At 45.2% G+C, this 15,000-nt stretch overlaps 1 protein-coding gene across 1 annotated transcript in view; it reads right to left on the reverse strand.

Annotated features, from left to right (window-relative positions):
- The window catches only part of LOC111967632 (protein diaphanous homolog 2-like), a 622,518-nt gene that overhangs the window by 402,561 nt on the left and 204,957 nt on the right, over positions 1–15,000 (reverse strand). The window contains 4 exon segments of the mRNA XM_023992819.2: positions 10,851–10,958; positions 10,960–11,017; positions 11,019–11,114; positions 11,116–11,204. Coding sequence (XP_023848587.2) covers positions 10,851–10,958; positions 10,960–11,017; positions 11,019–11,114; positions 11,116–11,204 — 351 coding nt within the window.

Genomic DNA, 15,000 nt, shown 5'->3' on the forward strand with positions numbered 1-15,000 from the left:
CCGGACCTCTGGCAGTCTCTATGGGGTGCCACAGGGTTCAATTCTCGGCCGACTCTTTTCTCTGTATACATCATTGATGTCGCTCTTGCTGCTGGTGATTTCTGATCTACCTCTATGCAGACAACACCATTCTGTATACATCTGGCCCTTCTTTGGACACTGTGTTAACAAACCTCCAAACGAGCTTCAATGCCATACAACACTCATTCCGTTGCCTCCAACTGCTCTTAAATGCAAGTAAAACTAAATGCATGCTCTTCAACTGATCGCTGCCCGCACCCCCCGCCCGTCTAGCATCACTACTCTGATGGTTCTGACTTAGAATATGTGGACAACTACAAATTCCTAGGTGTCTGGTTAAACTGCAAACTCTCCTTCCAGACTCACATTAAGCATTGGATGTAGTCTATCACAGTGCCATCCGTTTTGTCCCCAAAGCCCCATATACTACCACCACTGCGACCTGTATATGCTCATTGGCTGGCCCTCACTTCATATTCGTTGCCAAACCCACTGCTCCAGTCATCTATAAGTCTTTGCTAGGTAAAGCCCGCCTTATCTCAGCTCACTGGTCACCATAGCAGAACCCACCCGTAGCACACGCTCCAGCAGGTATATTTCACTGGTCATCCCAAAGCCAACTCCTACTTTGGCCACCTTTCCTTCCAGTTCTCTGCTGCCAATGACTGGAACGAATTGCAAAAATCACTGAAGCTAGAGACTTATATCTCCCTCACTAACTTTAAGTATCAGCTGTCAGAGCAGCTTACCGATCATTGCACCTGTACACAGCCCATCTGTAAATAGCCCACCCAACTATCTCATCCACATATTGTTATTATTTTTTGCTCCTTTGCACCCAGTATCTCTACTTGCACATTCATCTTCTGCACATCAATCACTCCAGTGTTTAATTGGTATATTGTAATTACACCACCATGGCCTATTTATTGCCTTAACCCTCTTATCTCAACTCATTTGACACATTGTATATAGATTTTTTTCTACTGTTTATTGACTTTATGTTGTTTATTCCATGTGTAACTGTGATATATGTTTCAAACTGCTTTGCTTTATTATTGGCCAGGTCACAGTTGTAAATGAGAACTTGTTCTCAACTAGCCTACCTGGTTAAATAAAGGTGAAATAAAAAATATACAATTAAAATAATAAAAAAACGTTTCGGGTAGCCTTCCTCAAACTTCCCACAATAAGTTGGGTGAATTTTGGCCATTCCCCCTGACAGAGCTGGTGTAACTGAGTCAGGTGTAGGCCTCCTTGCTCACACACGCTTTTTCAGTTCTGCCACAGAACACGTCTCGTTCCTGAGCGGTATGACCGCTGGCGGGTCCCATGGTGTGTACAAACAATAGTACGCATGTATAGATGAACGTGGTACCTTCAGGAGTTTGGGTATTGCTCCAAGGATGAACCAGAGTTGTGGAGGTCTACCATTTTCTTTCTGACGTCTTGGCTGATTTATTTTGATTTTCCCATGATGTCAAGCAAAGAGGCACTGAGTTTGAAGGTAGGCTTTGAAATACATCCACAGGTACACTCCAATTGACTCAAATGATGTCAATTAGCCTCAGAAGCTTCTAAAGCCATGATATAATTTTCTAAATTTTCCGAGCTGTTTAAAGGCACAGTCAACTTAGTGTATGTAAACTTCTGACCCACTGGAATTGTGATACAGTGAATTGTCTGTAAACAATTGTTGGAAAAATGACTTGTGTCATGCAAAAAGTAGATGTCCTAACCGACTTGCCAAAACTATAGTTTGTTAACAAGAAATTTGTGGACGGTTGAAAAACGATTTTAATGACTCCAACCTAAGTGTATGTAAACTTCCTACTTCAACTGTAGGTGAAGGCCTTATCTTTCAACTGGTTGAATAGCAGGCAGGTACAACCTCACTGTAATTAAATGTTGGAGAACGAGCAGAAGAACTCAAGGAGACTGTATAGAGATGGTAGGGAGGGGAGAGAGAGTAGAACGAAACAGAGAGCTTAGGATGGAGAGTGAGTGTTTGTGTCCGCCTCTTGCTTTTTAAATTCATGCACAGGAGATGTCTCCGTCTCTTAAAAAACATCAGGGGAAAAAAAACAGCCCCCGGTTAGTAAAAGCAGCCAACATCAATAAAGTTAGGATTTTAACATTTTCATGCAGCGACGCTGGAATGGTTGCCTGAAGGTGCCGTAATGTTATATCTCCTATGGTTAGACCACCTTACCACTGGGAACAGCAACACATTCTTCATAAGTAAAAGTTTGCAGCACAGTGTGGAGTGAAGAACAAAATACGAGGAGAAAACAAAACGACCTCAGAGATTCCCTCTCTCTATATTAGTATAATATATATATATATATATATATATTATATATATATATATATACACTGCTCTAAAAAATAAAGGGAACACTTAAACAACACAATGTAACTCCAAGTCATCACACTTCTGTGAAATCAAACTGTCCACTTAGGAAGCAACACTGATTGACAATAATTGCACATTCTGTTGTGCAAATGGAATAGACAAAAGGTGGAAATTATAGGCAATTAGCAAGACACCCCCATAAAGGAGTGGTTCTGCAGGTGGTGACCACAGACCACTTCTCAGTTCCTATGCTCCTGGCTGATGTTTTGGTCACTTTTGAATGCTGGCGGTGCTTTCACTCTAGTGGTAGCATGAGACGGAGTCTACAACCACACAAGTGGCTCAGGTAGTGCAGCTCATCCAAGATGGCACATCAATGCGAGCTGTGGCAAGAAGGTTGCTGTGTCTGTCGTAGTGTCCAGAGCATGGAGGCGCTACCAGGAGACAGGCCAGTACATCAGGAGACGTGGAGGAGGCCGTAGGAGGGCAACAACCCGCAGGACCGCTACCTCCGCCTTTGTGCAAGGAGGAGCACTGCCAGAGCCCTGCAAAATGACCTCAGCAGGCCGCAAATGTGATGTGTCAGCATATGGTCTCACAAGGGTCTGAGGATCTCATCTCGGTACCTAATGGCAGTCAGGCTACCTCTGGCGGGCACATGGAGGGCTGTGCGGCCCCACAAAGAAATGCCACCCCACACCATGACTGACCCTCCGCCAAACCGGTCATCCTGGAGGATGTTGCAGCAGCAGCAGAACGTTCTCCACGGCGTCTCCAGACTCTGTCACATGTGTCACGGAGGCGCTCCGCACTGCTAAAGCTAACTCTCTCTCCTCTGCTCTCATCCTTCTAGACCTATCGGCTGCCTTTGATACTGTGAACCATCAGATCCTCCTCTCCACCCTCTCCGAGTTGGTTATCTCCGGCGCGGCCCACGCTTGGATTGCGTCCTACCTGACAGGTCGCTCCTACCAGGTGTGTGGCGAGAATCTGTCTCCGCACCACGTGCTCTCACCACTGGTGTCCCCAGTGCTCTGCCCTCTCCTATTCTCGCTATCACCAAGTCACTTGCTCTGTCATATCCTCACATGGTCTCTTCTATCATTGCTATGCAGACGACACACAATTAATCTTCTCCTTTCCACCTTCTGATAACCAGGTGGCGAATCGCATCTCTGCATGTCTGGCAGACATATCAGTGTGGATGACGATCACCACCTCAAGAACCTCGGCAAGACGGAGCTGCTCTTCCTCCCGGGAAGGACTGCCCGTTCCATGATCTCGCCATCACGGTTGACAACTCCATTGTGTCCTCCTCCCAGAGTGCTAAGAACCTTGGCGTGATCCTGGAACACCCTGTCGTTCTCAACTAACATCAAGCGGTGACCCGTTCCGTGTGTTCATGCTCTACAACATTCGCAGAGTACGACCCTGCCTCACACAGGAAGCGGCGCAGGTCCTAATCCACACTTGCTCGGATTACTGCAACTCGCTGTTGGCTGGGCTCCCTGCCTGTGCCATTAAACCCCTACAACTCATCCAGAACGCCGCAGCCCGTCTGGTGTTCAACCTTCCCAAGTTCTCTCACGTCACCCCGCTCCTCCGCTCTCTCCACTGGCTTCCAGTTGAAGCTCGCATCCGCTACAAGACCATGGTGCTTGCCTACGGAGCTGTGAGGGGAACGGCACCTCCGTACCTTCAGGCTCTGATCAGGCCATACACCAAACAAGGGACTGCGTTCATCCACCTCTGGCTGCTCGCCTCCCTACCTCTGAGGAAGTACAGTTCCCGCTCAGCCCAGTCAAAACTGTTCGCTGCTCTGGCACCCAATGGTGGAACAAACTCCCTCACGACGCCAGGTCAGCGGAGTCAATCACCACCTTCCGGAGACACCTGAAACCCCACCTCTTTAAGGAATACCTAGGATAGGATAAAGTAATCCTTCTAACCCCCCCCCCCCCTTAAAGAGTTAGATGCACTATTGTAAAGTGGTTGTTCCACTGGATATCATAAGGTGAATGCACCAATTTGTAAGTCGCTCTGTGAAGAGCGTCTGCTAAATGACTTAAATGTAATGTAATGTAATGTTCCATTGCTCAGTGTGAACCTGCTTTTATCTGTGAAGAGCACAGGGCGCCAGTGGCGAATTGCCAATCTTGGTGTTCTCTGGCAAAATTGCCAAAACGTCCTGCCGTAATACACTTAGGTTGGAGTCATTAAAACTCGTTTTTCAACCAGTCCACAAATTTCTTGTTAACAAACTATAGTTTTGGCAAGTCGGTTAGGACATCTACTTTTTGCATGACACAAGTCATTTTTCCAACAATTGTTTACAGACAATTCACTGTATCACAATTCCAGTGGGTCAGAAGTTTACATACACTAAGTTGACTGTGCCTTTAAACAGCTCGGAAAATTTMAGAAAATTATATCATGGCTTTAGAAGCTTCTGAGGCTAATTGACATCATTTGAGTCAATTGGAGGTGTACCTGTGGATGTATTTCAAAGCCTACCTTCAAACTCAGTGCCTCTTTGCTTGACATCATGGGAAAATCAAAATAAATCAGCCAAGACGTCAGAAAGAAAATGGTAGACCTCCACAACTCTGGTTCATCCTTGGGAGCAATACCCAAACTCCTGAAGGTACCACGTTCATCTATACATGCGTACTATTGTTTGTACAAACACCATGGGACCGCGCAGCGGTCATACCGCTCAGGAACGAGACGTGTTCTGTGGGCAGAACTGAAAAAGCGTGTGTGAGCAAGGAGGCCTACAAACCTGACTCAGTTACACCAGCTCTGTCAGGGGGAATGGGCCAAAATTCACCCAACTTATTGTGGGAAGTTTGAGGAAGGCTACCCGAAACGTTTTTTTATTATTTTAATTGTATATTTTTTATTTCACCTTTATTTAACCAGGTAGGCTAGTTGAGAACAAGTTCTCATTTACAACTGTGACCTGGCCAATAATAAAGCAAAGCAGTTTGAAACATATATCACAGTTACACATGGAATAAACAAACATAAAGTCAATAAMACAGTAGAAAAAAATCTATATACAATGTGTGCAAATGAGTTGAGATAAGAGGGKTAAGGCAATAAATAGGCCATGGTGGTGTAATTACAATATACCAATTAAACACTGGAGTGATTGATGTGCAGAAGATGAATGTGCAAGTAGAGATACTGGGGTGCAAAGGAGCAAAAAAATTAATAACAATATGTGGATGAGATAGTTGGGTGGGCTATTTACAGATGGGCTGTGTACAGGTGCAATGATCGGTAAGCTGCTCTGACAGCTGATACTTAAAGTTAGTGAGGGAGATATAAGTCTCTAGCTTCAGTGATTTTTGCAATTCGTTCCAGTCATTGGCAGCAGAGAACTGGAAGGAAAGGTGGCCAAAGTAGGAGTTGGCTTTGGGATGACCAGTGAAATATACCTGCTGGAGCGTGTGCTACGGGTGGGTTCTGCTATGGTGACCAGTGAGCTGAGATAAGGCGGGGCTTTACCTAGCAAAGACTTATAGATGACCTGGAGCCAGTGGGTTTGGCAACGAATATGAAGTGAGGGCCAGCCAATGAGCATATACAGGTCGCAGTGGTGGGTAGTATATGGGGCTTTGGGGACAAAACGGATGGCACTGTGATAGACTACATCCAATGCTTAATGTGAGTCTGGAAGGAGAGTTTGCAGTTTAACCAGACACCTAGGAATTTGTAGTTGTCCACATATTCTAAGTCAGAACCATCCAGAGTAGTGATGCTAGACGGGCGGGCGGGTGCGGGCAGCGATCAGTTGAAGAGCATGCATTTAGTTTTACTTGCATTTAAGAGCAGTTGGAGGCAACGGAATGAGTGTTGTATGGCATTGAAGCTCGTTTGGAGGTTTGTTAACACAGTGTCCAAAGAAGGGCCAGATGTATACAGAATGGTGTTGTCTGCATAGAGGTAGATCAGARAATCACCAGCAGCAAGAGCGACATCAATGATGTATACAGAGAAAAGAGTCGGCCCGAGAATTGAACCCTGTGGCACCCCCATAGAGACTGCCAGAGGTCCGGACAACAGGCCCTCCGATTTGACAAACTGAACTCTGTCTGAGAAGTAGTTGGAGAACMAGGCGAGGCAGTCATTTGAGAAACCAAGGCTGTTGAGTCTGCCGATAAGAATGCCGTGATTGGCAGAGTCGAAAGCCTTGGCCAGGTCGATGAAGACGGCTCCACAGTATTGTCTTTTATCGATGGTGGTTATGATATCATTTAGGACCTTGAGCGTGGCTGAGGAGCACCCATGACCAGCTTGGATACCAGATTGCATAGCGGAGAAGGTACGGTGGGATTCTAAATGGTCGGTGATCTGTTTGTTAACTTGGCTTTCAAAGACTTAAGAAAGGCAGGCTGGGATAAATATAGGTCTGTAGCAGTTTGGGTCTAGAGTGTCTCCCCCTTTGAAGAGGGCGATGCCCGCGGCAGCTTTCCAATCTTTAGGGATCTCAGACGATATAAAAGAGAGGTTGAACAGGCCAGTAATAGGAATTGCAACAATTGTGGCTGATAATTTTAGAAAGAGAGGGTCCAGATTTTCTAGTCCAGCTGATTTGTAGGGGTCCAGATTTTGCAGCTCTTTTCATAACATCAGCTATCTGGATTTGGGTGGGTGGGTGGGGGGGTGCAGAGCTGTTGACCGGGTCAATTTTTTTTAATGGAGCATGCTTATTTAAGATAGTGAGTAAGGAACTTTTAAAGAATAACCAGGCATCCTCTACTGACGGGATGATGTCAATGTCATTCCAGGATACCCGGGCGAGGTTGATTAGAAAGGCCTGCTCGCTGAAGTGTTTTAGGGAGCGTTTTACAGTGATGAGGGGTGGTCGTTTGACCGCAGACCCATTATGGATGCAGGCAATAAGGCAGTGAGGTGTATTTGKAGGGCAGGTTGGTTAGGATGTTATCTATGAGGGTGCCCGTGTTTATGGATTTGGGGTTGTACCTGGTAGGTTCATTGATAATTTGTGTGAGATTGAAGGCATCAAGCTTAGATTGTAGGATGGCCTGGGTGTTAAGCATGTCCCAGTTTAGGTCACCTAGCAGAACGAGCTCTGAAGATAGATGGGGGGCAATCAATTCACATATGGTGTCCAGGGCACAGCTGGKGGCAGAGGGTGGTCTGTAGCAAGCGGCAACGGTGAGAGACTTGTTTCTGGAAAGGTGGATTTTAAAAAGTAGAAGCTCAAATTGTTTGGGTACAGACCTAGATAGTAAGACAGAACTCTGTAGGCTATCTCTGCAGTAGATTGCAACTCCACCCCCTTTGGGGTGTTCTATCTTGGCGGAAAATGTTATAGTTAGGGATGGACATTTCAGGGTTTTTGGTGGTCTTCCTAAGCCAGGATTCAGACATGGCTAAGACATCCAGGTTGGCAGTGTGCTAAAGCAGTGAATAAAACAAACTTAGGGAGGAGGCTTCTAATGTTAACATGAATGAAACCAAGGCTTTTACGGTTACAGAAGTCAACAAATGAGAGCACCTGTGGAATAGGAGTGGAGCTAGGCACTGCAGGTCCTGGATTAACCTCGACATCACCAGAGGAACAGAGGAGGAGTAGGATAAGGGTATGGCTAAAGGCTATAAGAACTGGTCGTCTAGTACGTTCGGAACAGAGAGTAAAAGGAGCAGGTTTCTGGGTGCGATAGAATGGATTCAAGGCATAATGTACAGACAAATGTATGTTAGGATGTGAGTACATTGGAGGTAAACCTAGGCATTGAGTGATGATGAGATATTGTCTCTAGAGACATTTAAACCAGGTGATGTCATCGCATATGTGGGAGGTGGAACTAAATGGTTGGTTAAGGCATATTGAGCAGGGCTAGAGGCTATACAGTGAAATAACACAAGAATCACTAACCAGAACAGTAATGTACAAGGCATACTGACATTAGGGAGAGGCATGCGTAGCCGAGTGATCATAAGGGTCCAGTGAATGTTTGGGCTGGCTGGAGACACAGCGATTCAGACAGCTAGCAGGCCGTGGCTAGCAAGCTAGCAGAAGTGAAATGGATCTATTCAGTTTGACCCAAGTTAAACAACAAAGGCAATGCTACCAAATACTAATTGAGTATATGTAGACTTCTGACCCACTGGGAATGTGATGAAAGAAATAAAAGCTGAAATAAATCATTCTCTCTACTATTATTCTGACATTTCACATTCTTAAAATAAAGTGGTGATCCTAACTGACCTAAGACAGGGAATTTTTACAAGGATTAAATGTCAGGAATTGTGTATGTAAACTCCCGACTTCAACTGCATAAACATCAAGTTACCAATAAATGTCTGTTTTCATATGTAGCTACAGCAAACGTGTTGTTATGGGGCTTAAAAATAGAATCCGTAGCTGTGAAACTACAATGTCTGTTTGCAATTATACAAAAAAGATGTTACTTCAAACACCATTTTTCCCTTTGGACATCATTGCACATCACGGCACATGTGATAAAACAGCAGAGTGTGTACAATAATTTACCACGATGCAAGATCCTCCTCTGCCCCGTTTCAAAAAACGAAGCAAAAAAACATAACAAATGCACCTGGGGCGACGGGTGGCGCTGTTTGAATGATGGCAAACTTCTCGGTCCTTCCTTTCTCCAATTTATTTTTAAAGCCTGTAAATGTGTTTATTCATATAGCTACAGTACACTAGTGGTTATGGGGCGGTTATAGGAAAGGGGGGCATGACGACAATATTCTAGGTCCCTCCTTCTGCTGTTTCTTTTTAAAGCTCAGGCCACAGTAGTGCTTGGCACCTCCATGGCTCCATCTGCTCCGAACAGAGAAGACAGATGACTCTGGTACCACTTAATAGACACAAGAGACACAGATTGCTTTTCCTCAGGTGGCTCTGAATGCCTTTGAGTGCTATCTAGCCATTTCATTTGCATCTCCAAACCCTAGCGCCTGCGGAGGCAAGGTTAATGCAGACGCACATTCAGTCGTTGCCGTGCCGGGACAGAGACGGATGTGCCAAAGTGGTGCACTCATGAATGCACACACACAATGTGCACACGCACACGCACACAGGAATACACAAATAAAGACAAATACACAGACAATGACACACACACAAACACACACACACACGCACACAGTGATGATAATGAGATGCAAGTGGCTCACTTGTTGTCTCTCTAACTGTATCCACAAAGGAATTCCCATCCCGGGCAGCTGTATAATGTTATAAATAATATTACCCATCACCAGGCCTGCATGGGTCTAGGCACGGCTGTGGAATTTGCATATGAGGTGTAGAAGTGGTGACATAAACCTGCGTCTTCAACACATTTCAGATGCTGCTGTAATCAATCTTTACCATTTCCATTGCGTGGTTTCCTGTTACATTGCAATCCTTGCTGTCACACTTATTCTGAGGCAAATTGTAAAAAAGTGACTAAATAGTTGCAGAAACTGGTTGATGCTGTTGCTGGAATATTTACAGAATCTTTTTWTTTATTWAATTTTTTATATATACTGTATGTTTTCTAAAAGTGAAATGACCATAAAATTTGAAAAACTTCATGTCTCTTATAAGATGTGCAACCTTGCTATACAACTATAATGTGATAATGCGATTCAGTGTGATTTCAACAGCAATCTGCAGTCCAAGGGAGAAAAAAACGAATTCCTTTTGGCTGTTAAAAAGCATGGTCACACACAAGCATCTGCAAAACACCACTACATTAATGCTGGTTGCAACTCCGAGATTCCTTAGGGCAATGGATAAATGAACTCAGAGTAGGATAAAGCCCAAATGAAGAGAATGATCCCCATTGATATTGTATTAAAATTCGTCGGAATGTTACAAAACACATTGTCTTTATTCAACGGTAAGACTGTGTGTGAATGCAAGGACACTCGAGCATTGTTTACGCGAGGATCTTTTCGAATGGGTGCCCGAGTGCAGAGCAGCGTGCCCTGTGGCTGAACGCTTGCCTGAACAGACAGAGGGTAGTGTTGAATAGAGAGCACTCTCGATTTGTACCTACAGCTACATCTGAAAGGCCTGTTTTCTGTGCACGATGCTTCTATTCAGAACTGTATACAGTGATTTAGCAAACACAAATTCAACAAGTTCATGTTTTACACATCATAAGACAGGACTTGATGTCTCTGTGCAAAATCGCTACATGTCTATTATGGTACAATGCTAAAGAGTGGATTTGTTTTAGGCATTCCGGCCTCAATGTACACATAATGGAAGAGAGTAGATGATAAAAGTCAGGATCAATTGGACAGAGCTTATTGTGTGTGTGTGTGTGTGTGTGTGTGTGTGTGTGTGTGTGTGTGGTGGTGTGTGGTGTGTGTGTGTGTGTGTGTGTGTGTGTGTGTGTGTGTGTGTGTGTGTGTGTGTGTGTGTGTGTGTGTGTGTGTGTGTGTGTGCGAGCGCGCGTGCGTTGGGGAGGCGTTACTGTACCTTGGACCAGTTGACCCTCTTCATGACGGCCTCAGGCTTGTAGGTCTTCTTGGCTCCCAGTCCATAAGGCAGCTTGATGACAGGCATGGCCATCATAGGAGCGGGGGATGCCTGGCGCCCCGGGGATGGGCGGGGGAGGTGGGGGTCCACAGCCAGGGGGAGGGGTGGCCTCCTCCTGGAGTGGGCGGGGGTGGGTGGAGGGGCATGCCGGCCATGCCAGAGGAGGCGGAGGTGGGAGGAGGTGGAGGGCAGCCGCCTGGTGGGCGGAGGCGGGGGAGGGGGTGGGGGTGCCAACCCCCCCGGCAGAGATGAAGGTGGGACTCCTGTCCCAGCCGCCGCTGGTCCGGCCGTGATCTGAAAAGACGGGAAAGCAATGTTAGAGACGGGACACAACATTTCCGTCATCCCTGCACTCATGTCATCCCTGTCTCTCATAGGCCGGGGACCTGGAGGCCAGAGCTTTTACCACCATTACATGCATTACACTAGTCCGGCTAATGCACCTGGGTGATGGGTGAGGATGGAGGTAGGAGTATTTAGGGGGAAAAGGGATGGGCATTATCGTACTCACTTCAATTACAGATGATCGCCTTGGCTCTGTGTGCGTGTGTGTTTGTGCTTCTTTGCACTTGCGCACGTGTGTGTATATATTTGTATGTGTGAAGAGAGTTGGATAAAAGCATGTCTGGGGACTATCGTCCTAGTGCCATCGTCCCTTGGATTTGAGCCTCATTGCAATGGTAGCAGTCATTTTCTGGAATGAGCACTCTCAGCCAGCCAGAGGCCAGCACCTCACACTGGAGAAAGTGGGTCGCTCATCTCCCTAAGAGAACCAGACACATTAAATATGTAGATACATAAACAAGAACCTAATGAGCAGTAGGTAAATATTGCAGGGAGGTATGTCACCTTTCCCATTAGAAGAAGTCTGTGGAGCTCTCATACATGTTGAGTACGCTGGTGGCGACATGTGTGTGGATGGAGCACAGTGAGTGTGCAATATCTGTACAGTACAGAGTGTGTGTGTGTGTGTGTGTGTGTGTGTTTAAAGCACCCCATAGCCCACAGATACAGACAATAAAGGGCAGATGTGTGAAAAGGCTGAACTTTGAGCGACGCATGTTCTACAGGGGACGCTGCCAGTAATTAGTAGTGTGCCTCTAAAAGCCATTATAAACTGGGTGGTTCGAGCCCTGAATGCTGATTGGCTGAAAGCAATGGTATACGGTCTGACAAAACATTTATATTTACTGTCTAATTACGGTTGTAAACAGTTTATAATAGCAATAAGGCACCTCAGGGGTTTGTGGTATTTGGCCAATATAACACAGCTATGGGCTGTATCCAGGTACTCGTGCCTAAGAACAGCCCTTAGCTGTGGTACAGTATATTGGCCATATACCACACACCGCATGCTTTATTTCTTAAATATACACCCTTCAGAGGTCACCCTTAGAGTATATACAGTGCATTCRGAAAGAATTCAGACAACTTGACTTTTGTTACATTACAGCCTTATTCTAAAGTGGATAATTACATTTCCATGTTTTTGTCAATCTACACACAATACCCCACAATGACAAAGCAATAAACACATTTTTAGAAATGTATGAAAAAAATTAAAATAAATGGAAATATCACATTTACATAAGTATTCAGACCCTTTACTCAGTACTTTGTTGAATAACCTTTGGCAGTGTTTACAGCCTCAAGTATTCTTGGGTATGACGCTATAAGCTTGGCACACCTGTATTTGGGGAGTTTMTCCCATTCTTCTCTGCAGATCCTCACAAACTCTGTCAGGTTGGAAGGGAACCTTCCGCTGCACAGCTATTTGCAGGTCTCGCTAGAGAGATTCGACTGGGTTCAAGTCCAGCCTTAGGCTGGGCCACTCAAGGACATTCAGAGACTTGTCCCGAAGCTACTCCTGTGTTGTCTTGGCTGTGTACTTAGGGTCGTTGTCTTGTTGGAAGGTTAACCTACGGCCCAATCTGAGGTCCTGAGTGCTCTGGAGCAGGTTTTCATCAACGATCTCTCTGTACTTTGCTCCGTACATCTTTCACTCGATCCTAACTGGTCTCCTAACTGGTCTCCCAGTCTCTGCCGCTGAAAAACATGCCCACAGCATGATGCTGCCACCACCACGCTTCACAGTAGGAATGGTACCAGGTTTCCTCCAGACATGACGCATTCAGGCCAAAGAGTTCAACCCTGATTTCATCAGACCAAATAATCTTGTTACTTTAGGTGCCTTTTGGCAAACTCCAAATGGGCTGTCATGTGCCTTTTACTGAGGAGTGGCTTCCGTCTGGCCACTCTATCATAAAGGCCTGATTGGTGGAGTGCTGCAAAGATGGCTGTCCTCCTGGAAKGTCCTCCCATCTCCACAGAGGAACGCTAGAGCTCTGTCAGAGTGACCATCGGGTTCTTGGTCACCACCTTGACCAAGGCCCTTCTCCCCCGATTGCTCAGTTTGGTCGGGCGGCTAGCTCTAGGAAGAGTCTCGGTGGTTTCAAACTTCTTCCATTTAAGAATGATGGAGGCCACTGTGTTCTTGGGGACCTTCAATGATGCAGAAATGTTTTGGTACCCTTCCCCAGATCTGTGCCTCGACACAATCCTATCTCGGAGCTCTACAGACAATTCCTTTGACCTCATGGCTTGGTTTTTCCTCTGACATGCACTGTCAACTGTGGGAACTTATATAGACAGGTGTGTGCCTTTCCAAATCATGTCCAATCAATTGAATTTACCACAGGTGGTCTCATTTTGAGTCTCACAGCAAAGAGTCTAAAAAATATATGTTTTCACTGACATTATGGGGTATTGTGTGTACATTGATCAGGAACAGGTTTTATATAATACATTTTAGAATAAGGCTGTAACATAACAAAATGTGGAAAAAGGGAAGGAGTCTGAATACTTTCCGAATGCACTGTAAACATGACTCTTTAGGGCATTATGACTCTTTATGGCATTAAGGCTTTATGAATGATTAATGAATGCTACATTTCACCACTCAATAAGTGAAGTGTTACACAAAGCAGAAAAGGAAAAAGGAAAGCCCATATTTATGGTGACTTCTGTGATTCTGAAAGTCCTTCTGGTTAGAGAAAATGTTATTGTGTACTTAAGGAAAGATTATCAACACTATTCTCACTCATTTCTTCACATGAGAGGAGTGCCGTGTCTGAGTTCATGATGTTTTTAATTTAATAAGACGCCGATATATCTGCATTTTGCTAACAGATTAAGTGTATGAGAGAAATATAGCCACCTGCAACTGTTTTGTTAATGAAGAAACTAATGGAATGCTAGTGCTATGCTAACGGCATCTATTGCAGTGGGGTTCTGCGGCTAGACAATGTATTGTATCAAATCCTCACATACTTGAACACTCCATTCCCTATTGACGTGTGTGTGTACACAGTGTATATGCAACCGACATCTAACCATTGGGGGAGAACCCAGGGGATTGTCTGGCCACGGTTTAACTCCTAGATAAGAAACGCTGCCTCTGCCATCTTGAAGTCGACAAGATGGGTCTCACAAAGGAAGGCTATTAGGCGGTAGACAGGGGCAAAATTAAACCCATTACCGATAAGACAGAGACCAGCCAGTCCCTTGACAAGTCTGCCCTATCATACCGCTCTACAGCATAAATACGTTTTTACAATCATTTATAAAGGCGGTGGGGGGGGGGGGCAATTAGACAGCCTATAGCGTAGATAGGATTTGACCTTTGGGATTGATTAGAAGACAACGGTCTTTCTTTCCAAAAGTTTGCCCCACAGCTTTACCACAACGTCATTTCCAAAAAACAATTTCGCTACCCCCCACTCGGTCGATTATGTGGGTTATGTGGGTAATCTGGGACCAGTCTCATTTTTAAAGGTATTACAATTACAGCGTGTTTGATTACACAATGCCAGCAGTGGATAGTTTATTAGGTAGGAAATTAAAAAGGTGTAGAGTGGTGAGGAGCGTTTGAAGCAGGCTGCCCCAACACCCATCGACACCCATATAGGTCTGTCAATCTCTGAGCCCGTCGTGGCCCATTTTCTCTTTTAAGATTAATACGAAAGAATGAAAGCAAATTAGCTGCTAAATGAGAGCACCGTCTTTTCTGCATTCAGGAGCCCTCTAAGCC

Source organism: Salvelinus sp. IW2-2015, linkage group LG8, assembly GCF_002910315.2.
Source record: "Salvelinus sp. IW2-2015 linkage group LG8, ASM291031v2, whole genome shotgun sequence".
Taxonomy (NCBI): domain Eukaryota; kingdom Metazoa; phylum Chordata; class Actinopteri; order Salmoniformes; family Salmonidae; genus Salvelinus; species Salvelinus sp. IW2-2015.